Source organism: Lepeophtheirus salmonis, chromosome 3 (genome assembly GCF_016086655.4).
Source record: "Lepeophtheirus salmonis chromosome 3, UVic_Lsal_1.4, whole genome shotgun sequence".
Classification (NCBI taxonomy): domain Eukaryota; kingdom Metazoa; phylum Arthropoda; class Copepoda; order Siphonostomatoida; family Caligidae; genus Lepeophtheirus; species Lepeophtheirus salmonis.
The window spans coordinates 22622050-22649371 of NC_052133.2; the positions used below are offsets into that span (position 1 = coordinate 22622050).

Here is a 27322-nt window from a genome sequence, read left to right on the forward strand (position 1 = left end):
ATCAGAGACATTTCTGTGACAAGAAATGAGAATTTGACGGATCTTGATTTAGCTGTTACGTTTGAATTCCCATCTGTTCTTATACTGAATGGAACCTACTCTCTTAAAGGATCTGTTGGGTGGTGGGAACTAGATTCTAATGGAACCCAGCCATTCAATATTAATATAGTGAATGCTACTCTATCTTTCAGAATAAAAATGGATTTATTACTACCAGACACTTACTCCTTCGTATCGTGTGATGAGTTATTTAATGGCAATGTTGTAATTACAAGAATACAAATGCCTCTGAATTATGATGACGTTGACTTTAGATTTCAAAATTTGGGGGCATTTGCAAATAACGTGGTGAATGGTATAGGAGTATATATCCTCAAGTCACAAGAAGAGGTAATAGTTGGAGAAATACGGAAAAATATAAAAAGAGAAATTAATAGTCTCATATGTTAAATATAGAATTAACTTCATCCAATAATTTATTATACATAATTAAATAAATACAAAAAGCTTCTTATGATAATTATATTATTTTCGCCTTTTTCAATTACTATATCAAATTGATTGTCGCAATTACAGAGACAACATTACTTAAATTATTAAAACAATTCACAGAACTAAATGCACACATAATATGTATTATGATATGAATATAACTTATGAGTTCAACAGTAATGTTTGTATTCTCAAGAGGCACGTATAGGTAAGTAGATTCCACTTAATTGGGTCAATTAGAAATCGTTACTAATGTTACATTAAGAGGACTAATAAAAATATAAAACCATTTTTGAAACGGTTATTTATCATATTAATTAAACTTTATAATTTGGTTCATATAAGCAGAATCTACAGAATGCCATATTTAAATACAATTATAAATTTAAAAAATATTTTATGAATATCACAATGACTAACAAAATGGCAATGCTGATTTGAGCTCAACTCAAAAATTACTTAATTTAATTATTATTATTATTATTACGACAGGCCAACATCCAAAGACATCATAAGAATAAATCCCAAAATTGATCCCCAAGACGCCACTTTTCCGTTTCCACTAGAAAAAAAGATAAATGTTAAGACTCATCAAATTTACCTATAAATAAAATTCATTTACCAAGTTTGAGCTTCAGGGATAATATCGTCAACAACAACATAAATCATGGCTCCTGCTGCAAATGCTAGGGCATATGGTAAAATGGGAATAATCCATCCTACCAAAAGAGCTCCAAGTATTCCAGCTATGAGTTCTACAAGCCCACTTAACTGACCATACCTAAGGTAAAATCATAGATCATCCAAATCACAGGATAAGTTCCCTTACCAAATACTCATTTTTGCGGAATAGCCAGCCATTTTCAATGGTAAACTCACAGCTAAACCTTCAGGAAGGTTCTGAATTCCAATGCCAATCGCTAAGTTTCTGGCTTTTTCAAAAGTAGCAGATGGGCTCTTTCCAACGGCTCCGAAAGCTACACCCACAGCTAGTCCTTCTGGTATATTGTGTACAGTAATTGCGATAATAAGCAACAAAATTCGCTTCCAACGATCATAAGACTCTTTCTTAGAAAGTGATGACACATTAAAATTATTTTCTCCATCGGAATATTTTTCTTTTCGTCGGTTACGGACGTCTTGATCAGTGAAAGATCCTATAAATAATAGTATAAATCTGAGTTCCAGTCTTTAAGTTTCTATATTTTTCAATAGAATGCTTTGATACAACAAGAATAAAGTGAAATAATGAAGAGTCTATAAATACTGCCCAAAAAAATAAGAATTTTTGGAAATAACAATATCATGTTGCACATTGATTACTAGACTCGACAATAAACCTACCTGCATAAGTTTCTTGAGAAGGATATTTCAGTTTATTTTCACGTCTATATAAAATATTTGGACAAGATACTTCTTTTAATGAAGATTTTCTTTGATGTGAGTCGCCAACTGAGGTAATAAAATTAACGGAAATTAACAAAAGTTAGAAAAAAAAATCAATGAAATCTTTTCAATTATGACATGTTGATCAATAAATCAATAGCATATCGTGATAATATCTAAGAGATTAATTCAAAAATAATTAATAACAGGGATACCTTTTAGATTTAGAAAGAATGAAATTAGATATCCATATTATCATTGGATTATTTATGAATTTTAAATTGAAATATGATGAACTATTTTGAATAAACGACCTATTAAATCAACAGTAGAGTTTGCTTGTAGCTTAGTTACCAAAACATCAGCCACATATACAAATAGTGCTCCAAAAGAGAATCCTAGTACAACGGGAATCAAACTCCATGCTCCAGTATGTCCAGAAAGTTTAGTCATTTCAATGGCAGGCTCTAATAGAGACCAATATGATGCGGCTATCATTACACCTCCAGCGAATCCTAGACTCGCGTCCAAATAAATCCGCTGAAAGGAAGGAAAGGATTTATGAGTGTTGAGTGTTACTACAGTACTTAATTGTGATTTATGAGGATCATCATACCTGATGACCCTTTACGAAAAAGGCTAACGCAGCGCCAGCAGTTGTGAGACCCCAAGTGAAGAGAGTTCCAAAAAAGGATTGGGTAATCGGAGAATAGCCAATAAACATGACTCAAATGATTTATTTGGGCAAATAAATGCGATAGCGCTTGTCATGGATGAGAGTTTCCTGTCATTAATGACAATACAACATTATACATCTGGAAGAAAAGAAATAATCGATAGCAACACAGAGATAAAAAAAGAGGGCAAAAAGAGAAGTAGTTGAGAAGATGTGGGACTGGATCAAAGAAGGGTCCCTTTTTTTCCCCATCTACTTCCCAAATAACTTTGAAGAGTATGTGCAAATTCTTTGGGAACATACATCCTATACTTATTGCTCTCTCATTTTTGCATCCATTCTTCTGTTTATAATTACAGTCACCTTTGTCAAACAATTGAAGAATGAAGGTAACAAACGCTCGTTTTCTATCTCATATTAATAAATAATATAATATATAAATACGATGAAATGTGTTGTTGACCGTTCAATACTTAGTTTTTAATTACATATAATTATATCTATATATAAAAACTGTCGACTCACAAAATGAACAAAGGAATCCTACTGGAATAAAAATGCCAACACCATTCATGTGATATGTATATAATATAACGCTTTGTATACCTTGTGGTTTTTTTTATATTATAGATTCAAACCCAAAAAACATTAATGAGGAAATCGCTGAAAACATTGATATCAATGACAGAAACGTTATTAGTCATATCAAAAAAGTTCAAAATAGAATGATCCATAGAAAAATTGAAGAAAATATGTCTCAAGACGAGGTTCATAAGGAGTTGGAGTATGTATCTGATGTATCATTCAATGTCATGATTTGTATTACATTCCTCTCTCTAACATATTTTCAGAATTCAGCAACAGCAGCTATCGCAAATATATTCCTTGTTGAAGGAACATGAAGAAAAGTTTGGCGATGTGTCAATGGAAGATATAAAAGGACAAATGAATTCATTATATAAAGAATGAAATTTCTACGATGGTACTTCCTAATGGTACATATTATGATTTATGTATTCATGCTGTCACATGTTGGAATACTACACAAAAATGAAGAGATTTTCTTCTTTTTTCTTACATAAACGAAACCCCAAGCACAATTTTTACTTGATCATCATAAGTTACTTTCCATTTGTTTTTAATCTGTATGTACATCTATTTCATTATGTAGTGATCTTTTGTTAATTTTCTCATTCAACAAAGCGTGTTTTTTTTACAATTTTGCATGTCTTATTAATTCTCCTCTTGAACTCAGATACATACAAAATACCAATGGTATGGTTTTCATAGAAGCCTAAACTCAGTTTATTGAAAGCCACTAATAATAGTTTGTTTTAGGTCGTAATCATTAAGTACGTAGGTACATGACTAAATTTACTCCGACGTTACAATAAATTATAACTAGCCTAGTGCAATTAGTTATTAATCAGATACTACCACAAAAATGAATACATGATATATTTGATATTGTGTCATTAACTATTTAGATATAGCAAAGCAATGTGTTCATGGCAACTTCCACGTTCACATTTGTATATTCACTGATGTCACACTTACAAATATATTCTACAAAAATAAATAAATAAATAGATGTATGTTTTATAGAATATAGAGCTTATTTTGTACTTCATAAACTGAACAAATAAAATAATATATATAATTTTATATAAGATGTATATAATTTAAAGAAAGATGACTATAATAAGATCCAGACATACAACTTCATTTCAAAAAAAATTTACATACGCGATTTCAGACCAAAAAAAATAAGGGGGATAGACATCATATCCCACCAAATCATAAGTGACTAAATACATTTAAATAACCTTAACCAGTGCTATACACGTATTATGAACTTCAATCTTCCAGAGTTAAAGAAAACCAAGAGGTGTGTGAAGAAATATAGTATTGAAATATTAATATTTTTTTTGTTAATTTTTTTTTCTTTTTTAAATCAAACAAGACAGAATAGAATACAGACGACAACGACGACGATATGAAGAAGTATGCTCAGATATTAGGATGGTCAAATTTTATATATTATAAATGGTTGAAACATGGAATTAGTTTGGTGGAGTGACAGGCATAACAACGGCGATATTACTAAAATTAATAGGTCCAGCAGAGGTATTAACAACTTGGGCCGTTGGATGTTGTGGAATTATGACAGTTGTGGTGGGAGGCACGGGAACAAGTGTATCGTGTGCCAATTTGGAATGAATTTTGAGATTGTTCATCGTTCCAAAGCTGGCTTCACACTGAATACACTTATAAGGGTTTTCCACGTTATGTATGTTCTTAACATGATTATCAAGATGAACTTTTTGCCCAAAAGTGTTTGCGCAGAGGAGGCATTTATAGGGTTTTTCCTTATTGTGTACAACACGTACATGTTTATCGAGCATGCCTTTCGTGGAGGATCGATAAGAGCAATGTGGACAACCAAAGGGCTTTTCTTTTTTATGAATGGCCATCATATGGTTTTGCATGTGTATCTTTTGGCCAAAGCGATTTCCACAGATCTCACAGGGAAACCTTTTTTCTTTGTTATGTACAGTTTTGACGTGTTTTTCAAGATGTCCTTTGGTAGCGGCTTTGTAGGAGCAGGATTCGCAATGGAAGGGCTTATCTTGGATGTGGACAGAGTTGATGTGATTCTCCATGTGAATCTTTTGCCCAAAGCGATTCCCGCAGACGTGGCATTTGTGTGGACGCTCCTTGTTATGAACCACTCGGAAGTGTTTGTCAAGGAGTCCTTTGTTGGAGCAGGTGTAGGTGCAGTAGGAGCATTTGAACGGCTTCACTTTACTGTGCACATTCTTCACGTGAGCCTCCAAATGCACCTTCTGGAAAAACTTAGACTCGCACAAGTCACAAGCGAAACTCTTCTCTGCCCCGTGGTGTCCACCGGGAGTAAATTCCACCTCCCCAGCAGTTATGACCTGGTGCGCTCCCGCCAAAGGGGCACCCGACAGCGGAACTGTCGTGTAGGTCTGGTGAGGACTTGTCTGAATCTCCACCGTCTGGTGAGGAGATCCATTCGTGGTGAGTACGTGAATGTAATTCATTACGGGAATTCCTCCCTGGGACATGCTCCAGGACGCCAATGCCTCGGATTTATTGTTGTGGATCCCTTCTTTCTTTTTCTAATCACCAGTTCCTTCTCTTTCTTTCTTTTCACTCTTTTCGCCTTCTTTTCTTTCTTTCCTTCTTCACTTTTCTATTTCTAATCCCCTTTTCCACTTCTTTCTTACTTTGTGATCTCACTCCTCTAGCTCTGAATCCATCAGCTATCCAAAGGAAAGACATACAGACCTCTCTCTCTCTCTCTCTCTTCCTTCCTTCTTCACTAGAAATTTTTCTTTCTTTCCTTCTTTCTTTCCTTCCCTTGGCCCCTCTTCCTTGCCTTTGATGAGAGACGACTACTCAGTCTGTCCCTCTTCCTCTTCTCTTCAACATACTCCACTCCAGATAGAAATGAAAAAAGAAACAAAGAGACGTAAAAGGGAATTGTACAAAAGAGAGAGAGAAAATAAACAAACTTTACATAGTGAGCCACGTTAAGCCCATCTCCCAAAATAATATTCTTTCCTTGCTCTTTTTCCTCTCTCTCTACACGAGCGACATCTAACCACAAACGCTATATATACATATATTCTATTCCTCACTCAACCACCATTCATAATATTAGATATAGTCCCCCCCTCCGCCTTATTCTAATTCACTCTCTCTCTTTCATCTTACACATATTATTTTGTAACACTACATTAATACTAAAGAATAATGCCTTTAATTGTAATGAGTGAGCCATTTCATAAATCATGATAGGCCCATAAGTAAATAAATAAAACAATATTTTTTTTAATATAGAAAGCACGATTCGTCCAGGTTATTTTTCATTTATCGTACAAGAGAAATTTTGAAAATGTATATTTATATTACAATAAATGTTATATGAATATTATGCGACTTCATTGATTCATAAGATATATGTTAATGTAAATGTATAGCTTGTGGAAGATTGAATTTCTTTAAAAAAGATAGGATTACATCAGTTATTATAAGGATAATTCATAACTAAAATAGGAAAAAAGTATATATTTTAACAACTATGACTTTCTTTATAATTAATTGTTATGAGAAAAAAAACAAAAAACTACTACATAGTAATACCAGAACAAGGTGACTAAATCAAACGTTCCTTGTAAAATAAGGTAATTGGAATCTAAAAAAAATATTCTTGCTTTTTTTAAAAAATGTTCTGGGATTATGATATACAAATATATTTTAGCTGACAAAATAATGATTTAAATAAATGGATAAAATCCGACTCATTTTGCACTTTTAAAGTTGGTGAGTCATTAACAAAGTGCTAAAATATTGATTAACAGGTACTTCATAACGTACTTCTATAACATAAATAAATAAGAATGTAAATTGATAAAACTAAAAATAAAATAATAATAAAATCCTACAATAAATTCATAACATAATTAGATATTAAAAGGAATGTGAAAAACATTTTTGCGAATTTTTATAATTATTGTCATCAGAAAACAACATTGGCAAAAATTGTTATCTCCTCTCTTGAATTATTCTTTGTTATATTCTAATTTTTATACTGGAAGAAATTTTTCGTGAAACAGTGATAGATTGGATTTCTAAGAAAATATCCTTCATGTCTGGCCTTCTCTTTGGATTTTGGTCCCATGACTTACGATATATTTGTTGATAGGGTTTGAAGTAAGAAGGAAGGGATGTCGAGTCAGGGGGTCTGAAATTTTCTGACACCACTTTATATACAATTGTATGAGGATGAACACCATCATAAGGGATTTCCTTCCTAATTACTTGCCAGCATAAGACACCAAATGAATATACATCACATTTATCACTTGCATATTGATATTGGAGCATTTCTGGAGCTTGATAGCCTGGTGTTCCAACTAAAAAGTCTGCATCTTGGGACACACCGGCCAGTCTTGAGCAACCAAAATCTCCAAGCTTGCAAACTCCTCTTGAGGTTACAAATACATTACTTGGTTTTACATCTAAATGCCACATTCCCTTGTAATGGCAATGACTTAAAGCATCTGACAAGTCTTTTAAACATCTATGTAAGTATTAAATAAAATATATAGTAACATAAATACAAGGAACATTACCTATGAATAAAAGATTCATTAAGAATTTGTTTGTTTTCATTAATTAATTGTTGAAGATTGGTTTTTCCTACATATTCCATTACTATAACTATGTTATTGTTGCAATCCACTGCGTCATAAAATACTCCAAATAGATGGACAATATTATCGTGTGTTAAAAGTTTAGCATTGACTTCCCCATCTGTTCGATTTAATCGAGTAGAATCAACTCTGGGTACAACCTTTACGGCAACACGTTTACCTTTTGATAATATAATATAGTAGGTGAGAGTAATTTGAATAAAGCTCAAGGATTAGTTCTAGGATATACCATTTAGTCTTCCGAGGACTACTGTTCCAAAGCTTCCCTTTCCTAAAAAAATCTTTGGATTATTTTTTAAGACATCCAATCCGAAGGAATGGAGATGCGCTCTTCCAGGACTATTAACAGAAGGGAGATTTTTGGGAGAAGACTCAAAACTTGACAAAATCCTTTGGTGAGATCGAGGAGTTTTTTTATATTGTATTGGAGATAAATACGAAGAAAATGAGGATTGGTTAGAAGAAGGAACTAAATTCTCTTTATCTTGAATAGAAGACGAAGCTTGGAAAAATACATCATCATCTTCATTATTTAATGTATCTAAAAATATCTTGGGTGCTTCTTGGCTAATGATGAGGACCTTTAAAATTATCAATCAATTATGGATGTATTTCTGGTAATTTACCTCCTCCCCACGGCAGATTTCCTCGGATAACTATCAACGTGTGTCTCATCGGAGTACAATTCATAATGAGCGTCATCACTCGTTGAAAGACGAATAATTTTCGACTTGAATGGGCTGGGATAATAGTTCGAATCCAGAAAGGACATCATTTGATGTTATTTGCAACTCAATCATGGACCTGATAGTATCTATTCAATAGGATATCCTTAGTTTCAACCGGATTTTATTCGAATGAATAAATATACATATCACAGTTTAGCCAGAGGTTATGTATGAGCCACTTATGGCTTTTAAGTTCATGCTAAAACTATAGCATATAACTTATACTTCCCATGATCAAATTCATAAGGAATATTAATTAACAATTATTGTAAAGTTGCATGGGTTTTTTTTTTTTTTTTTTTTTTGACTAAAACTAATTAATATTCAAAATCATTCTATCTCAGATTGCACAGTAATCATTTGTCATTTATGTGTAGAATAAAATATTTTGGAGTTTAGGTATGTATTTTTAACAAAAAATGATTTATTCCCAATTTTTTTTTTTTTTTTGTTTCTTCCATTTAGGACCTTGAAATTTGAGTAAAAGACGTGTATGAAATAATCTATGTATATACTAGTAGTAACAATAAGAATAATAAGATCAAAAAATAAATGTGTATTTATATATGTATGTATGGATTATTTTGATAAATGATTATTTAAGTAGTAATAACTGCACGTAGAATGATATATAATTTCGAATATATATGTATTATATTGTACATATATAGAATTATGTATGTAGTATGTATGGAAGCGTCGGCTGTGATGAAATCTTTGGATTAAACCATTATTCGAGTAGACATCAATAACTAATCTCCATAACCCCTAACTCTTTTTATTTTTTTAAATATTGCTATCATTAACCTTTGGCACCAAAAGCATCGTATTTAATTTTCAAACCAATGTGACCATAACTGATGAAGAAGGGGTCTCCTTTTTCGTGGGAGATTTCGTATTAGGAGGAACTCTTCCCATGCTGTTAACATATGAATCATTCCTCCTAACAGTTGAACGGCTTCGAGGAATCATCTTTTTGTCTTCTACAGGAGGATTGTAATTAAAAGGCTGAACTATGGCTGAAGCTGGAGAGGAGGCACATTTATCAGTTTCAACTCCTTCTGGTTCATTTTTGTCATCGTCTTCTCCTTCACCGTCCTCATGATTTGGAGATGGAGTTTTCTCTTTCTGTTTGAGAGAGAATTTGGATAGCCGAATACTTAACCTAGAACGGCTCTTCTCCCTAGGAGTGGTGGTGACTTCCTTAGTGGACTTAAATTCATTAATTATTTTCCTTTGCTCTTCATGAACTTTTAAAAGTGCTCGTTCACTCTCGGGTATAACTTTTCCTTTGGATATCCAAATTTTTGTATCACGTATATGCTGTTGCTCTTTTACTTTATTTCTTTTTTTAGAATCTTCAACTTTTTTCCATAGACTCGCAATTCTACTAGTGACTTCCTTTTTATTTGTACCCCGTTTCAATCCACTCTCAGAGCGAGTTTCCGATATTAGATTTTGTTGCTGATTGTATCTTTGAATACTTGGATTAGAAGGGGCGCGTTTAGGTATACCAGATTCTGTAACAGTTCGAAGACTTTGACTCGATGTCGAAGTTTTTAAGGAGGATTTAGAACTTCTACTAGAATTTGAATTTGAGGTAACTTGAGACCCTCTTGAAGCAGATCGCTCTCTTAGTGCCGATGTCCTTGTCTGAGCTACTGAGGGGCTAGGTGCTCTAACGAGAGATGTGCGAGAAGATGGCCTCGAAACAGTCGTTGGCTTGGGAATAGTGGAATTATTATCGTCTTCCTTAGTAAAAGTACCTTGGCGTACAAGAGGAGGAGGCTTATTTGCGATAACTGAAGATGAGGTTTTAATTGGAACACGGGACACAGAAGAATTCGAAACTCTACTAGATGTACTACGCACAGAGGAAGTCGAAGAAGAGCTTCCTAAAGGAATTCTGGGTGATGCTCTAGAAGTAGTAGCAGTAGTTATAGATGAACCACTACTTCTTAAAGAAGCAGAAGATGTTGTTCGGGATCGAATACCACCTCTACTAACTGAAGAAATACTCCCAGCACCACGAAATGGAATACTCGGTTTAGGTGGAATGCTTGGAGGAACTGTGGATCTTTTAGGAGACGTATATAGTGGTTTCCTTCGTCCTCTAATAGACTTAGGACTTAAAGGAGGTTCTTCTTCCGAAGGTTTACGTATTCTAGGTCTTACTTTAGGAGATCCTTCAGAAGGAGAATTATTTATCGCTAAACCAGCCTCGGTAGAAAGCTCATTCAGAAGATTATGAGATTTGATAGTAGTAGCACAATTACTCAACAAACTTTCCCCATCACATTTTAACAAAGGTTCAACTGGCTTGACTAAATCAGAAGCAGTGATTATACGGGTTTTGAAACGATCTGCTTCTTCAAAACGGCGTTGTTTAATAGACTTGGGTGAAGAAGTGGAGTCGGAGTCGGATTTCCTGGGAGAAATATCCTCCTTGGTAATAGTATGCGTTTTAAATCTATCAACATCTTCTTTCCGCCGTTGACGAGAAGACTTAGTTGGAGTTGTCTCGGCACTTTTATATCCAGATGTTGTCGTATTGGATGCTGCAGTATGAACTTCAGAAAGTTGCGGACTCGGATCATCTAAGCTAGGAACAGATACTTTATAGTTCAAATATTGTTCAACCAGTTTTCTTTTTGATTGGGGAGTTGACTCGTGTGAGCTTTCGCCGCCAGAATGTGCAGGAGTTGTGTGTCTGGAATCTCTCGGAAGTTCAGGAGCTTCATCAGCATCTCCATAGCTACCTAATGTCAAGGTAGGTTCAATAGTCTCATCATCGAACACATCTGTAATATCATGACAGGTCGATAAACCATCTACAGGATCATCCACAGTATAGGTCAATCCATCAGCACCTTTGATTTCTGGAACAAGCGTTTTTGATGTGGTGGTAGTTAATTCGTCAAGAAGTGTGGGTGGAGCAATGTCTTCTAGTGTAGTAATGTCTTCTTCCTCAGCATTTGAGGAAAGTGCCATGCATTGAGCATGAATTTCTTCAGCTTCGGGTCTAATAAGTTCAAATATTTGTTCAGAATTCAAACTTTGTCCTGGATTTGATCCCGAATCACCAGAGCTACCCATATTAACACAAGCAACTTCTGATGAAATACTCGCTATACTCAATATCGAATTATCCATGTCATCAAGGATAGTAGGAGCTTTAATGTTATCCAAATTAGACTGACAACTACTTAATGAGCTTATATCTTCGTTAGATATACCTTTAGTTATACCGATTGCACGTCGAACCATTTCCGGTACCGTATATCCCTTTTTTGCACTAAGAGTATGACGGCATTCCATTTTCGCTGTATGAGGTAGTAGAACATCAGTTTTTCTTTCACTCATGGAAATAAGACTATCCATTATAGAAGGAGGTTGTATCATGCTAATATTCGAACATAGAGAGCTTTCTAAACTAAGACAATCTTCAGTTAAAACAGAAACAGCTCCTTTGATATCAACTTTAGTTGAAGGTTCAATTTCAATATCTTGAATTTCGAGATCTTTCTTATTTTCAGAAAAAATGAGAGGTTTTTCCCCACACTGGAGATCAAATACTCTAGGTTCATCCTTGGGTTCAATTATAGAAGTTGATTTTATTTCAGGAGAAATCGGGCTCTTTTTAGGCAGTAATCTTAACTCTGCAATTCGAACACCTGGTATGATTTTGGAGGCCCTTGGACTCTTTGAATTGTCTCGGCCCTTCTTTTTATCACGTTTTTTAACACCAAATTCAGTTTTTGCCAATTTTAGACCTTGATTAAAGCCAAGCGGCTCTGACTTTGATTTTGGCATCCCAGACTTAATAATATCCTCCAATAAGGCTTCATCAGACTCATCTTGTAAGGAGTCATTACTCATGGAAGTTTCTCTATTTGGAAAATTAGATTTTTGTGAAGAGCCAGATGATTCAGAACGTCCCAGAACTCTTGGACGAGGTAATAAAGAATGCCTGTCTAAAAAAAATGGATCATGTTAAAAAGAATATAATTATGCGTATATTATGTAGAAAATGAAATTAACATACCTATTATAGTTAGATTCTTTTCGTCCTCAAAACTAATTGAACTTAGTGAGTCACTTTTTGAGTAGGCATCAGTTCCAAAATTACGAGGAGTATCACATCCTGATCTTGGAAGTGAATACCTGAAAATTCATAAATGAATATTTTTTTAAATAATCGAGGTTTTTGTAAATATCTCACTGGTAGGATGTGTTGCATTGCATTTGCGCATCATTTTTACTCGTGCGTTTCATTGGTGTAGGAACCGTGCGATTAAGTCTTGAGTGTAAAATAATTTGATTATTATAACATGGTTTTTAATCGAGAAGACTAAATATAAATACCTAGGCATGGGTTTGACAACAGCACGAGGGTTTTGATTTGAACGCAAAACATTACTATGCCTGGAAACTGCTCCAGGTCCAGAAGGAGCTCCTTCACCATCCTCTCTCCGACCAAGAGGGGTGGGAATTTGAGCCTGTATTGGAAAAATATGAGTAAACTTTGTAAAATGTAATAAATAACAAATTAATCAAACAAACCGCAAAGATTTTTGGCGTGTCGCTCTTAGGCATTGCTGAGTTGATACATGCTTCAAGAAGATCCCTTTCTTCAGATTCATTTCCCCCATCTTCTTCTATAGTAAGAGCGGATAAATTAGAATTCGACCCAGCATGAGACAAAAAACCAGGAGTATCTTCTGTTCTGTAGCGTTTGACAGAATCGATAGCGTCTCCAAGGACACCCGTTTTGGACGAAGAGCTTGCAGAAGACTTTGGACGAGGCAATCGAGATTTAGATCCTGTTGCTTGAGGGGATGTGGATTGTTTGTGTGCATTGTTTATTGGGCCTCTACTAAAGAATAAATACATATGAGTCATTATTTTCTGATCCATGTGTCAAGACACAATAATAATGTGATATTGAATGGTATTTAAAGAAATAAAAGTATTTTTAGAAATCGATGTGAGTCATGAGATGTAAATAATACTTGTTTGTGTTAGTAGCATGTAATGACATTATCATAGTCGATACGTATTTTCATATATACATAATAGATAGATAAAGTTAATGTTTCCGACGTTTATACATGAAAAACGCTTGATATGGTTGCGTACAACAAAGTGAAACTCTTATTTCAACAACAAACGTACGTACAGTGCGTGTGTACATATTATCATTTATCAATTGGTTTACAGTCGACAATCTCACTAAAAATTAAGTACGAATATATATCTTAAAGTTATTACATATATTTGAAATCCCTGCCTCTACTTGTATTTATAAAATGTCGCAAAAGGGGGTCACCAATGGAATTAAGAGAATAGAAATGATACAAATAATAATACAACAAGAAATACTAACCGGGTTGACTTGGGCATTCCTGAAGAGATTATAGCTTCCAGAATAGACTCTGAATCACTATCAAGGTCATCATCTTCGTCTTCAAGAGAGAGTGGTTCATTTATTCTCTGAGGTTCCACAGTGCATTCACTCTCGTCAAATGTGCCCTATGGACAGAAAGTAAGTATAAGAGGGAGAAGTGACTAATTATTTGTATAAGATAAATAATAATGCAATATCTATGTGTACTATAAAAAAATATTTTAACAAAGGGGTAAAATGCATTATTCATCAATAATATTTAAGAGAGAGAAAGAGAAAAACCGAGGGGTGTGGACAAAGAGAGAGCAGAGGAAAAATAATGAAAGAGAAATAGATACAAACATATTTTGATTTGCATGTAAAAATTCATAGATATATAACTTACAATTATTTTAAAAATTTCGCTCGAGTTCTGAGTCCTTTTGTCCTCGTCCTCATCATCACTGAATGTTAAGTTACTTAGACTGGTTCGAGTGCTAAAGTTGGCAGGCGTTCCTTCCTCCTGAAAGGCTTTCACACCATCTTCATATGTACTTTGTGATAACGTTTTTTTATTAATAAATTGGGGAAGAGGCCTTTCCTCTTGGTTAACAAACTGCTTTCCACTTGCACCCGTAGCAGGTGCTGTCTCATCAGCCTTTCCCCCCTTCCTTGAAATTGGTGGAGTACGGGGTCTACTCTGACACGGCGAATCCGGTAGATCAGAGGGGGAAACAGGGCCGGATGTAGCTCTACTATAATCACAGCTAGAATACTCATCCCTTATAGATACTTGCTCAATACTATTTAAAGACTCAACGCTGGAAGCTCTAGAGAACATAAGTGGAGTCTCATGGGGATGAAACGTTACAGTTTTGGGAGTAGGCAAAGGGCAATCCCGAGACTTTAAAGTATCATGCTTTTCCGTTTCTGTCTCCTCTAATTGACCTTTTTCCTCAACATTCTCATCGATGCATTCCAATTGTTCTCTATTACTTTCATTTGAGCTTATTCCGTTATTGGAATTTTCAATCGAATCAAGTGAGCTCAAAGAATCTGCACGAGAAAAAACACCTGGAGTATCCTCTGTACAATAGATTTGAGGCTTTTCATCATGGCCTGCCTGAGTTATATCTTCTATGGATGTTGCTGTTGATATATGAGCGAATGGGGTATCAAAGGGAGTACCCTCCGTGCAGTACGTCTTGACACAGTCCACGTTTTTATTTCCTTCTTCAGCACTACTTGAGGGTGCATTGCCCTCTGGATTCACATTTTTACTCGGCCCCTCTTCTTCTTCCTCTTGAAAACGAAGACTATAATCTGTCGGTTGTTCATCCGGAATTTCAGCCTGAACACTATGTGCATTTCCAGAAGAAGCTCCAAGAAAGTTATTAATCAAGGGTTGTCGAGCATTGGAGCATGTGCTCTCAATCGAACTATTCATGAAGTTTGCTGTATAGGATTGGCGAAATGAAGATGTCTCTTGGGGTCGTTTCTCATCTTCTGATGATGATTCTGAAGATGAAGAAGAAGACATTTCAGAATCATCATCTTCATCATCTTCTTCGTTGCAAGTTTCCGTCAACTTTTGACTTTTCATTTCTGCTAAAAAGTTTTTCTTTTTTCTAGCCTCTAATAGCGGCAAGCATCCATTTTGAGGTGAACGAGCCATTTCACTTTGCTGATAAGGTTTAAAAGAATATAAATTCTTCAGAGCTGCTAGTGCACAAGTTGAGATAGTTTTGTGCTTAGAGTTCGTTAAAGATTGTAACATTGGAACTGCTCCCATTTCCCATAGAGTCATTTGATCCATCTCATTTCTTGCACTAAAATTCCAGAGCGTACCACATGCATTACTTACAATCGTCAAACTAGGTGATTTCAGATGAGAGAGTAAAATGGCTAAACAATGATGCTCTCTTAGAATGACACGATAGGCTTCTCCATTCGGACAAGTAGCAATATAACTGGATATATTTCGAAGAATTCCACCAGCACTTTCAACAATGGAAGGAAATTTTTGTTGAAGGAGGTGAACAAGGAAAGGAAAGGCGTTATCCATCCTGCAAATGTCCTCCTTATTTTTCCTAGAATGTGCTGATAGATTCCATAATGCCGAAAGTATGACTTTTAGAGTTGGTTCTTCCTTGACATGAATATCTCCACCTCCATCCATAATCAATTTATCCATGACATCCATCGAAGCCTTCATGAGTACTTGGACAACACGAGAATCACTTAAAACTTGTTTGCTGCTTTTATCCGCTTTCCAAGCAAGATTTCGAAATAAATGAGCTGTGGCTTTTCGCAAATTTTCATGACGAGAACTCAATTGAGCAACCATGATGGGAACAAAGCCATCCAAAGAACAAAGAAAGCTCTTAATGCTAGCATTTCCAAACGTTAAGTTAGTGAGGGCGACCACGGCGAATCTTTTGACCTCAGTGCAATGACCTGAATCATTAAAGCTTCCATGAGCATCCTTTTCCACTTGAATTAATTCTGCAAGAACTGGTATGCCCCCTAGCATAAAAATGGGTTGACGATGACCTTCGTCGAAAGAACAACGAGTAAGGATAGCCATTGTTTCTTCAACATTTATGACTAGAGGGCTACCCTTACGACGGTCCATACTTCCACGATCGTTCTCAAAAGTATCCTCAGAATAATTAATAAAGTTATAACATGGAATATAATGTTCATCGGGTAACATTTGATCCATGGCATCTGGAGATGAATCTAGAAAATAAATTGAACAAGCTATATCAACAAACATAAGAGGACATTATTATTTTGACCTACCCAACAAGAGGATAGTATCGTCAGGTAAAATTCTGTAGGCTATTCTTTGACAACCTTGACTACAAATTGACTTTTTTGAGCCTTGATCTTCAAGTAAGAGAACATCTCTTAAAAAGTCAGTGTAGAGTCGAAGAACTTCCAAAAGTTTTAGGACTTTAGCTTCACGCTTACACTGTTTGTCCGAGGGGTGAGAATGAACAATATTAGACAAGGCCTTCGACAACCGAAATCTTATATCTTTTGAAGGCCTTGGTGAGTTTCCGTGAAGGAGCTGCACTAGAAGAGGGATGACGTGATGACTACGCATAAGATCACATTTAGCTTGTGAACTTGACATAGCTAGAAATGTACGCGACATTTTCTCTATGTCTGTGCAGCCAAGAAGAGAGACCAGTGAATTGACTCCTTCAATTTTGGAGTCAATGTCTTCCCGACGACGTGTGGTCATATTGTCATTCACAGAATGAACAGATGAAATGAAGCTCATAACACTATTTGTATCATCCTAAAAAGAGCCAAAGATACACATATATTAGTTAAATATGACTATAGATACTTTTGAATCAACTTACGGGAATACTCCCTCCTCCACTGACATTTTTGTCCCTATTTGTGAGAGTATTTCCAACACTAGACGGTGCTCTGTGCTCCATCCCTCCTACTCGTTGCAGTGAATGAGACATGAGTCTCTCTTGTAGTATTGGAGGTCCACTATGAGAAAGAAGAGCAACTTTATGCAAAGGTAGAGCTTCACGATATAGTTGCTCAAGGTTTGCGGATCGATGATGCGACATTATTAAGTCTGAGGTGGACGCGGAAATTTTATGTGCGGAAGAGCTTTGGATATAGTGCCGCTCGTTGATATCAGAAGAAGATAGATTTAGTCTTGGTTCTCGAAGATTAGGAGAATTTCTTGGAAGACGGGAATCTCTTTGTTCTTCATTTTCCAATGAATACTAGAATGTGAAAGGATCAATGAGAAAGGTCTTTTTTATGAGATATGCACATTTATATGGATATATTAAAGTTTGTTCATTTGTTTGGGGAGCATTAAAAAAATATATATTAAAATAAAATAATATATATATATATATATAAATCAAAAATCATGGTCAGTTAAACGTTGAATGCTAAAGTATATTAAAAAAAGAAAAGGGAAGTACATATTTGTCGACGCTTACTAACTCCGAGCAATACCAGGTATTCTTGTTAATAAATAAATAAGCAACTATATTTATAATAATATCTTTAAACAGATTGAAGTGTTTCTTTTTCCCCAATTTATGCTAATTGATAATATTACAAACAACATTTCAAACGTGAAATTAAAAAATATATATATTAAGGGTATTTTGTAAGTAGCGATAATGTAACCAGACATGATCTAACGGATTAGCAACACATTCAAAACATATAATTAAATGATTGACAGTTAAAAATAATAACAACAATTACTCAACATAGTTATTTATTACAATTATCATAGTACTTAATAGATTTTTTTTCGTTTTTTGTAAGTTTGCACCCCTCAAAATATCTAAGTGATTATATAATTTCATTTTTATATATTTGATTGGGTAATCGGTTGATGTGTACTTCTTTTTCCTTAAAAAAAAAGACACATTTATACATGGCCACTCCGTTACAAATATATAACCTTAAAACGAGGTCAATATTTGTTTGTTCTAGTTTGTTTTTTAAATGTCAGAGGTAGTGAGACGTTAACGACTAGTTGATCACAGTGTTATTCATTTAAGGATAGCTAGACAAACAGATTCAATTGACATAGTATGTATTAATTTGATTAGAACCTTTTGTTTCATGACCCTGTTATTATGGTAGGCATTATTCATCATTGCATAGGAAGAAGGGTTTTCTCGATCCAGGATCCATTGAGTAGTTTTAGGCACTCGAGTGGAGAATAAACGATGAGGATTCTTTTGAACTCGAGAAAAATGTGCATTCCTTGCCCTCTTATGCTTATGGTACAAAAAGTTATTATTGAGTGATGGAGGGGAGACGGGAGATGTGGTGTGTTGACTAGATCCAGGAGGAAGGGATGGGGGTGAAGAAGATGATGCTGTGGAGAGGGGTGGCTCCACAATCAAGGAACTCTTACCATCTTTAAAGAAAAACCAAAAAGAATGTGGTTTAAACTAGCAAACTACATAGTTTAAATTACAAGAAGATGAACATTACCATTGCTATTCGCTGTGCTTCCACCCGGAGAGGTTGTAGGGGTAATAAAGTAAGGAGTTGGTGGAGGAGCAACATCCTGGCCCCAAGTAGGTGGTAAATCCACCAAAGGTCTTCTGGGTTTCTTAAACATTACTTAAATCACTACAGATATAAGACTAAAAATATAAAATACCAGCACAGGAGTTTTTACTGTAAATGGACCTTCACAGTGGAAAGACATACTTCCAACTGAAAAGCAATCCGACCTGTTTTTTTTTTCTTCAGTCTTTTCTTTTCTCCTCTACGGCAGTGAATGCTCAATAAGCCGTTGCAGCTCCTTTTTTTTTTTGGGGGGGAGAGATTCATCGTCAGTGAATTTCTTCAAACATTCACGACAAATACATATGTATACATAAATATGCGCCAATAACTATGGAATGTATGTCTCTCCTTGTAATTACATATTTGACGAGGATGAGGAGGATCAAGAGAAGTAACATATTGTTAGTCATAAATGGATTCATAAAAAAACAAAAAAACAATGAATAGCAAGAAGTCAAAGAGAGATAAAAATGCAATAAACTTATCAGATTGTGAGATGAGCATTATGCTGATGCAATAAACATGGAAAAGCAGGTACGTAGATAACATGAAATGATAACATTGATTATTTCCTAGATATTCAAAAAAATAATGACAGTACATAATAGGTAGTAGCTATGTATATATGGGTGTATTTTAAAACCTCCTACAAATAGCAACAATAACCACCACTGCAACCTTGAAGCCCAGAGAAAAAAAATAAAAATCCCAAATAATATTATTCCCAATGAGAAATGACCTTGACAAGTCAAAATCCAACCGATGATGATTCGAGACAATAAAACAAAGAATCAAATATCTCAATCTATGACATTCCATGATTGTAATTGTAACAGAATGGACTGTATATGTACCTACCAATCTAATGTATGTACACATTATGTGTTTTGTGAACAGCACGTGGATCAAAACAAATTGTTAAGGCATGATAGAAAAATAAAAAAAATTCGAAGACAAAAAGATCCCCTCCTTTTCCTAGCTTTTCGTCCCAATTTGACCCCCTACCTCAAAAATTTCATTTATATTTAAATTTGAAAATGTTTTACTACATCTTGTGATTGTAAGAAGCACAAAATCCTAATTGAATAAAGGGCGGAGAAGACCCTTCCACTACATATTATTTCAACTACCAACTTGAAAACTTGTACATACATCTCTCTTTCCTATATTTTTTATGGTTTATTGTATACATCAATTACGGATCAACAGATAACGGTTGTATTATCTCCATTCTTTATCTCACCCTTATAAAAAGAAAAAACGATTTTGGTTCCTTTTATTTCTTTTAAGATACAAAAAAAAAAAAAAAAAAGAGAGAGAAAAGAAAAATAAAGTAAAATGAAACCCAATAGAGCCATCTATCAAAAAGCAATTCTTTTCTCTGTCAGAAATGGCTGCTAAGCCACACCTACATACAATTCCACATAATATTCTAAAATTGTTTTTTTATCTGCACCAAGTTCATTTAAAGTGAATAATGTAAAAAGTAAAGAGAACAAAACCAAGGTTTTAGTTTCACTATTTCTAATGAGATAATATTTACGAGCCTGTTCTTACTTTTGGTATTTCTCACACTCATAACTCCATATATTATGTATATTGTTGTGCTATTGCCATTATTGTATGATGATTCAAATTTCAGTTAAATATGTCGGCTCTTTTTCAAAGAGATTCATGTTCCTTCTTCTAACTCCCCCCCCTCCCTCTCTCAAGTCTCAACTCAAAGATGAATAATACATAATTCGTTACCTTATCAAAGCTAGGAACATAATATTTTGAGGGAGGGAGTAAAGAGAGATAGAGCTCACTCCTTGCTTTTTATTATTATTATTATTCAAGTTAATGCCATAACAAACCATTCAAATCTTTCAAACTATATTAGAGGGTAAAAAAGAGCTTCAGTTATGTTTACCAGATAGCGTATCTAACGAATCAATATTGTTAAGTAGTACATATTGGCATATTTTTACTTTTAATCAGTTTCGTGACTACGGGGTGGAGGATGAGGGATACTAGAACCTTGTCAAATTTTTCAAAAAGGCAACGTTGTTTATTTTTGCCAAAAAATAGATATATAAGAAATGTCAAAATATGTTTTCTTTGTCACAATTTTAAATTAGCAATATTCACGCTTGTCAATTTTTTATCTCCTAAAAAAATGTAATTCAAAAATATTATGTTTTGTATCAAAGCCATATATTAAAACAAACAGGACCAGTCTTTGTCATTTTTCACAGGAGAGCCATGTATTAATATTGCCTTCTATCCCACAGATTTATAAAAAAAATCATTTTTTTTAAGGGAGTTTAAAATAAAACCCTGAATTTTCATATTGCATTCTATTTCTCTTTTTTAGAGGTAGAAATTTCTCAAATTGCTGCACTCTGAAATATTTATCTCAGGGGCCTAACAGGTTGCCATTGCTCGGTACTAATATAAAAATTAAATTAAAAAATATGTTGTGAGATGTTTGAGAGTTTCCAACTACCCTAATAAACATCACATTTTTTAAGCTCTGATGAGCAGTGACCAATGGGAGGGTAGATACACATAATATAGATTGTCTATCACAAGTAAAGAAAAATAAATTTTCCTATTGAACAAATATCTCCGAATGTCACCTACATAATTCAGTAAAATTATAATTCCTTTGATGGACAAAGTATTATATTTTGTCTGAGTTAGAGAGCTAGAATTTATGTTATATACCGTTGCCCTTATACATATTATGATGCGTTGGAGTGTTTATACAATCATTTAACAACTAGCACCTATAAAAAAATTATACTTGTAATAGATGAAAAAGATTTATCAAAAATATGTAAAAATTAAATTTCGTGATTGTTTTAACGTATGGAAATAGAAACACGAAAAATAAATCATTCTTTTCGGACCCCACCCCCCTTAAAAATTCATCAAGATTTATTAGCCCGTCGTCAGGATAATTCATAAATCTGATTCATTTCTTATTGTTTCAGCAACAAAAATTCAAAATATTCGATCATATTTTCTTCTAAGCAAACGAAAATAAATCATTTACCTATCTAGATCAAGTATGAACATATACATAAATAAAAGCTCAAAAGTAAGTATAGCAAACTACGTATTTTTGAAAATGATTTTAATTCTATTTTTGTTTTTAATAAAGAAGAGCAGTAGATTTTCTCAACATGAGTCAACGTTATTAATATTGCAATAATAGAGAACACACCCATCTTTCTTAATTTCATTTTGACATAATAATATTCTTTCTTTTCGCAACATCCAACAAGAAGGCGGGGGGTATGAATCCATTGCAGGATTTAAAAAACGTATTATATGCATACAATTGATGGGAAAAAGAAAAGTATGTTATAACTAAGACTATAGCTTTAATGGTCTAATGGGGATAAATGCTGCTGCACAGTTAGTTTATTGTTCGTATATTAAAAAGTTCATTAAGTTCATGCACTAAAAAAAAGGCAATTATATTCGAAAGAAAGTTATATACATATAAGATACCGGTTTTCGGGTTAATATTTTCTCCCGCTGCAGTAAGACCTTTCCTGCCACAAACTTTGCCGGTCAGTTTTTTGATTTTCCATAGCAAAAATGGTGCTTGGAGAAAAATATTAACCCGAAAACAGGAAAGTCTAACACAAATAAACACACATAACCCATCTACTTTAGACCAATATATATATTTTTTTTTAATTACAGGGTCTGACATAACGTAAAGTAAAAAGTTTCTATGGAAAATACAGATATTCTATCAACAAAACAATTATAACCTCCAAATACACACAGATAACAATGGAAATAAAAGTCTTAAGCACACTTCAGTATAAAATACATTCCAAGATATATGATTAAAAACGAGACTTATGTATATCTCACAATACAATGAACTTATTTTTCGATAATTATGTTTGAAAGTAAAAATCAAATAAGTATTATTTGATATACTTGCAGGATTATCCATTATTTGTTAATTGTATAAATATTATTATTGACAAAGTACTCCATGAATTAACTAACGAAGGTGTAATTTTAATTATATTCCGATAAATACAAAAATGACCTGGTAATAAGGTACAGTTTTGAAATATGTTAAGGAGATTTCTTGAGTCTTTCACAAAACGTCAAATATAAATACAAGTACAAATAGATAAGAAATCGACCACGGAAAAATGTCCTTGACAAAATTTTCCGTCATTAACTTAAAATTTAAGGGTGGATAATTATTTCAAAATATAACATCAAGTAATTAGTTTCAAAAAGATCCAACCTTGTATTTGCTTTTTTAGTGAATTTGAAGTACCGTTCAATGTACCTACTTTTAAATACAATTTGAATAACAATCTAATCATACATTTTTCTAAAAATTAGACAAACATTTTAAACGTTCAAATTGAATTGACTAAAATATATTTTCTTAGAACAATAAGCAATGTAAGTAATCAAGTAAAAATGAACGTATAGTTAGTAGTTACATCACATTTTTATCTTATAAGAAAATCATAGATTTAATTAAGAGTAATATAACTTTACGGTTATCTATCCCTCAAAAACAATAAAGTAAAAATAATATCTACGAAATGGGAAAAAAATGTGAGACTATTGAAGAAAAATATGATATTATATCAAGGGTAATTTAAATTCACCATAAAAGTAAATGAAACTAATTAATCGATTTATAATTATAGAGTATTCGGCCTGCAAGGGTGTTCAGTCTATATTACAAACTCGCTAGCACCCCCTTCCCCCAGAATGCTAAAGAATTACATATAGTTCTACTAATATCTGGAGTGGAACAAAACTAAGTCTGATCCTTCAGTATTCGGATTTTTTTAGTTCAAAATACAAATAACAAAAGCTAAGTGATTTGTACAATATGACTTCCTAATCAACTCATCAGAATTACAGAGAATCTCTATGGCAACATATGTTACAATGAATGCCTCTTTCAAATCAACAAAAAATTTGAAATTAAGAAACAAAAAACTTGTTTTAAATTAGGTTTAAACTCAGTTTTGAGTGACGCCGAGCATCGATATTTCGATTTACTACCCTTTTTCTTTTAGGAGCACTGGGAAGAGAAGAAGAAAGAATTAATGCCCCATACACTTCCTCTACAGAATGAGACTCCGAATCCCAACAATTCGATACAATAATATTTATTTTAAGTAATTGAGCTCATAAAGCCTCTATTAAGGTTATATATGCCGATTAATTTTATTGAACCAATTACGCCTTTTTGATCAAATCGTATAAATAATAAACTTGTGATCAGTAAAAACCAAAGTGCATTTGATACTTAAAATAATTATCTTTCAAAAAAGAAAAAACGTTGTTGCATTGGACTATGAGCTCAACTAAAAATAAAAAAGGCACCAATGCAATAGTATGTTTATTTTACTGTTGGATATTATTATATTATGGAAATTGAAAATATCAAGCTCATTTATAAATATAAATACAAGTCCTAAGATTCAAGGTTGTATTGAAATTAGCTGCAACATTATAGTTGTCCATATTTTAAGGATAGACATATCATTATGTCAACCTAACTAGTATATTTGAATTTAATGCTTGATTGTAATTTCATAGTAATGTTAAAAATATATCTATAAAAAAGTTTGACAAAAATATGTCAACAAAATTTATCCAATTGGCAAGACGATAATAACTATTCATAAAGTAGATATTCTCCCAACGCACAAATAAAATGGAATATAAAATTGAACATTATATTTGCCTTTTTTTAAAAGGAAAAAGGTAAAAAATTAGTGATAGACAGTTCTTACCTTTTCAAATTGATGAACGATTCCTTCTGTTTCGTGAGTATTTAACAAGTTCTGACAATGATTGGTAGTAGTTGCCTCAAAACACTCATTAAAATTAGATTCAGAGTTATTTTGACAATTAATTTGCAATGAAATTGCTTGCAATTCCGAAAAATAGCGTCTAGCTTCTTGTAAATGTAAAGAAATCAAACGTTTTCTGAAAATAAGAAAATAACATCAATCCTACTGACAAAATAATGTTATAAAGCAGTACTGCTCATTGATTACACATAGCACATGGAATTGACTAAATAAACATCAATATACATTAAAAAAAAATAGATGTTTATATGTGTATATTTTAAACATTACTATTTTAGGAATGCTGATTTTATGTATGTATAATGAAGTCTACAAACGGAAGGTTAAATGCAATGTTATTTCTAATACTTATAGTATCAAATTGTAAGATATGGGAAAGATAAGCAATGTCTGACTCATAACCTACCATCTCTAGTTTATATAAATTTGGAAAGAAAGGAATGAATATCATCGTTTGTTTCACTAGTCTATTAAGTAAAGAAAAGCATTGTAGGATAACTTTATTTCCACACAAATAATATGGAATGCATTATTGTCCGTACTACAAAATAAATGTTTAGTTACGAAGGTAAATATTATAAAATAAAAAAATGTTAAATATTTTACTAATCAAAAAATATATAATACGCAATAAGTAGCCAAAAAATTAAATATTTTACAAAAATGAATAGAAATTACAATTCAATATAGATTCAATCAATCTAAATGAATTTACTTATTTAAATAAACAATAAAAATACTCAGTAAAGATGCAATCGAATTAAAATATATAGTAAATACTGATATATGACGATTTGTACAATTATCTCACTCATTAGAAAGTATTCAACTCCAATTACATAAATATAATCTAATACCCCTCAATATTAAAAAAAAATATATAGTAGGCACATATTAGTAGTATAGTGCCTAATTATGTATCATATCTGAAACATTTACCTTTCCTCTTTAAGCTCATTTAAGCATTTGCTATTACTGTTTATTAAAGGTGAGTTGATATTTAATGTTGGTGTATGAGTTCCTGATGAGGAATGAGATCTTGCAACGGGAGGCGGCGGTGATTGAGGCGGAACTCTTGGAGGCAAAGGAGGAGGATGTGGCTCTTCTGTAAAAAAAATGTATATGTAATATAATCATCACAATTATTTTGTATAATAAAACTATCACATTAAATTAAGAATCAAAATATTGGTATTCACTTACTCCAATTAGGAGTGGTTCATTCAATAACTAAATTTAATCAAGTCAAGTGATTTGATCAAAGAATAAAGTGTAAGAAATATTAAATAAGACGTCATATAAAGCAGAGGAGAAAGCCAGCCAAATAAATCAATACATTTAGAATCAAATGCAAAAAGAAAGCCTTCTCTCCCTCTCTCAGCATCCATAGCGGGAAAACATATGTATTTGAAAACGGTATAAATGGGTGTCGGAGTGTATATAATTAAAGTTTTTTTTTATCCTTACTTAATTAGTTTTGAATGTTAAAAAGAATCTTAGACATTAATAAATTTGTAAAAAAAAAAAAGAATCTAAAAAGAATATTGAGGGACGACACTCGATAAGACTCAAATTGTCAGAAAAAGAGAGGAAGTATATGATTCATGACTATGACTATCAAAGGGGAGAGACCTGAAGGTTTGTGCGTTCCGGTATTTTGAGTTGACAGCTCCGAAGAGGCTCTGAAAGGGAGATTTTCGTAAATGGATATGGAGGAGGAGGAAGAATTGTTTTCTCCAGAAATAGCTCCAAGGAGTTCTCGAATCCGCTCTGCACGCTTCTTAAGATTTTCCAAGTGTTGATCATCTTGAGTGGAGGCACAAATGGAGTTCAGTAGCTGATACTCAGCAATATCCTGAGAGGAAGACGATGAACACATTCTGAATGGAATTATAAGTAATTGTCATCCTTTGGGAAGTTAGGACATGGAAACATATTCAAATAGGAGTGTGACTGGAGTAGAGTGCCCACTGTTTCAGTCAGATTTTTATATTTAGAATTTTGAGAAACTAAGAAAAGAGAAGAAAGAACGGATAGATATAAAAAAAGAGTAAAGAAGAAGAGAAGAGGGCTGAGGCTAGTCCACAAACGCCAAATAGGGCTGTAGCAGCAATAAAAACAACCTGAAGTGAGCAGCTAGCTCAAAAATTAATTAAAAGAATAAAATTAAAGAAAGAAACGATGAAATCCAAGCTGAGGGCCGGCCGGTGAAGTTCAAGAAAAGGAGACTTTGTTTTCTTTTAATTCTTGTAAACCGAGTCACGTGATTTTTCTTTAAAAAAACAACAACTTAAAATTCATTTCTAAGCTAATGAGAAGTTAAAATATGTCAAATGAAACGGGAGTGACTTGATCGAAACTGCATGCAACGTGAATATTACATGATTCATATTTGTAAAATATTATGTTATTATCAGTGATAATTTATGTCATATATGATTGAAGGAGTCTACTAC

The 27322-nt window shown here is 33.3% G+C and overlaps 5 protein-coding genes and 1 long non-coding RNA gene across 10 annotated transcripts; 2 read left to right on the top strand and 4 right to left on the bottom strand.

Annotated features, from left to right (window-relative positions):
- Positions 1-446: 446 nt before the first annotated feature.
- Positions 447-2636, bottom strand: Zip48C (Zinc/iron regulated transporter-related protein 48C). Its single transcript, XM_040708702.2, has 6 exons — positions 2495-2636; positions 2193-2418; positions 1837-1944; positions 1322-1649; positions 1115-1273; positions 447-1054 (listed from the first exon to the last, which is right to left on the bottom strand). The coding sequence occupies exons 1-6, from the start codon at positions 2600-2602 to the stop codon at positions 976-978; spliced, it is 1008 nt and encodes a 335-aa protein (XP_040564636.1). The 5' UTR covers positions 2603-2636; the 3' UTR covers positions 447-975.
- Positions 2637-2692: 56 nt separating this feature from the next.
- Positions 2693-3773, top strand: LOC121114670 (uncharacterized). The gene is made up of 3 exons (XM_040708704.2): positions 2693-2943; positions 3185-3338; positions 3406-3773. The coding sequence occupies exons 1-3, from the start codon at positions 2766-2768 to the stop codon at positions 3521-3523; spliced, it is 450 nt and encodes a 149-aa protein (XP_040564638.2). The 5' UTR covers positions 2693-2765; the 3' UTR covers positions 3524-3773.
- Positions 3774-4014: 241 nt separating this feature from the next.
- On the bottom strand, positions 4015-6090 carry LOC121114666 (uncharacterized). Its single transcript, XM_040708701.2, has one exon. It carries the CDS (start codon positions 5644-5646, stop codon positions 4618-4620), a length of 1029 nt encoding a protein of 342 aa, XP_040564635.1. The 5' UTR covers positions 5647-6090; the 3' UTR covers positions 4015-4617.
- Positions 6091-6632: 542 nt separating this feature from the next.
- LOC121114664 (serine/threonine-protein kinase mos) lies at positions 6633-8673 on the bottom strand. Its single transcript, XM_040708699.2, has 4 exons — positions 8427-8673; positions 8030-8367; positions 7720-7960; positions 6633-7667 (listed from the first exon to the last, which is right to left on the bottom strand). The coding sequence occupies exons 1-4, from the start codon at positions 8573-8575 to the stop codon at positions 7157-7159; spliced, it is 1239 nt and encodes a 412-aa protein (XP_040564633.1). The 5' UTR covers positions 8576-8673; the 3' UTR covers positions 6633-7156.
- A 391-nt stretch (positions 8674-9064) lies between these two features.
- LOC121114662 (uncharacterized) lies at positions 9065-27016 on the bottom strand. Of its 5 annotated transcripts, none has more exons than XM_040708696.2 (12): positions 26499-27016; positions 25806-25971; positions 24786-24981; positions 17292-17675; positions 16720-17224; positions 14321-16656; positions 13915-14060; positions 13092-13401; positions 12894-13027; positions 12751-12828; positions 12574-12692; positions 9065-12502 (listed from the first exon to the last, which is right to left on the bottom strand). In XM_040708696.2, exons 1-12 carry the CDS (start codon positions 26743-26745, stop codon positions 9366-9368), a joined length of 7758 nt encoding a protein of 2585 aa, XP_040564630.1. In that variant the 5' UTR covers positions 26746-27016; the 3' UTR covers positions 9065-9365. The 5 variants fall into 5 exon arrangements, with proteins under 5 accessions (XP_040564630.1, XP_040564629.1, XP_071743274.1 ...); XM_040708695.2 differs by having other exon boundaries at positions 13092-13404; XM_071887173.1 differs by lacking the exon at positions 26499-27016 and adding an exon at positions 26070-26166.
- On the top strand, positions 13935-22955 carry LOC121114673 (uncharacterized). The gene is made up of 2 exons (XR_005863314.2): positions 13935-14073; positions 22699-22955. It is a non-coding gene; the product is annotated as an uncharacterized lncRNA (long non-coding RNA).
- Positions 27017-27322: the final 306 nt, after the last annotated feature.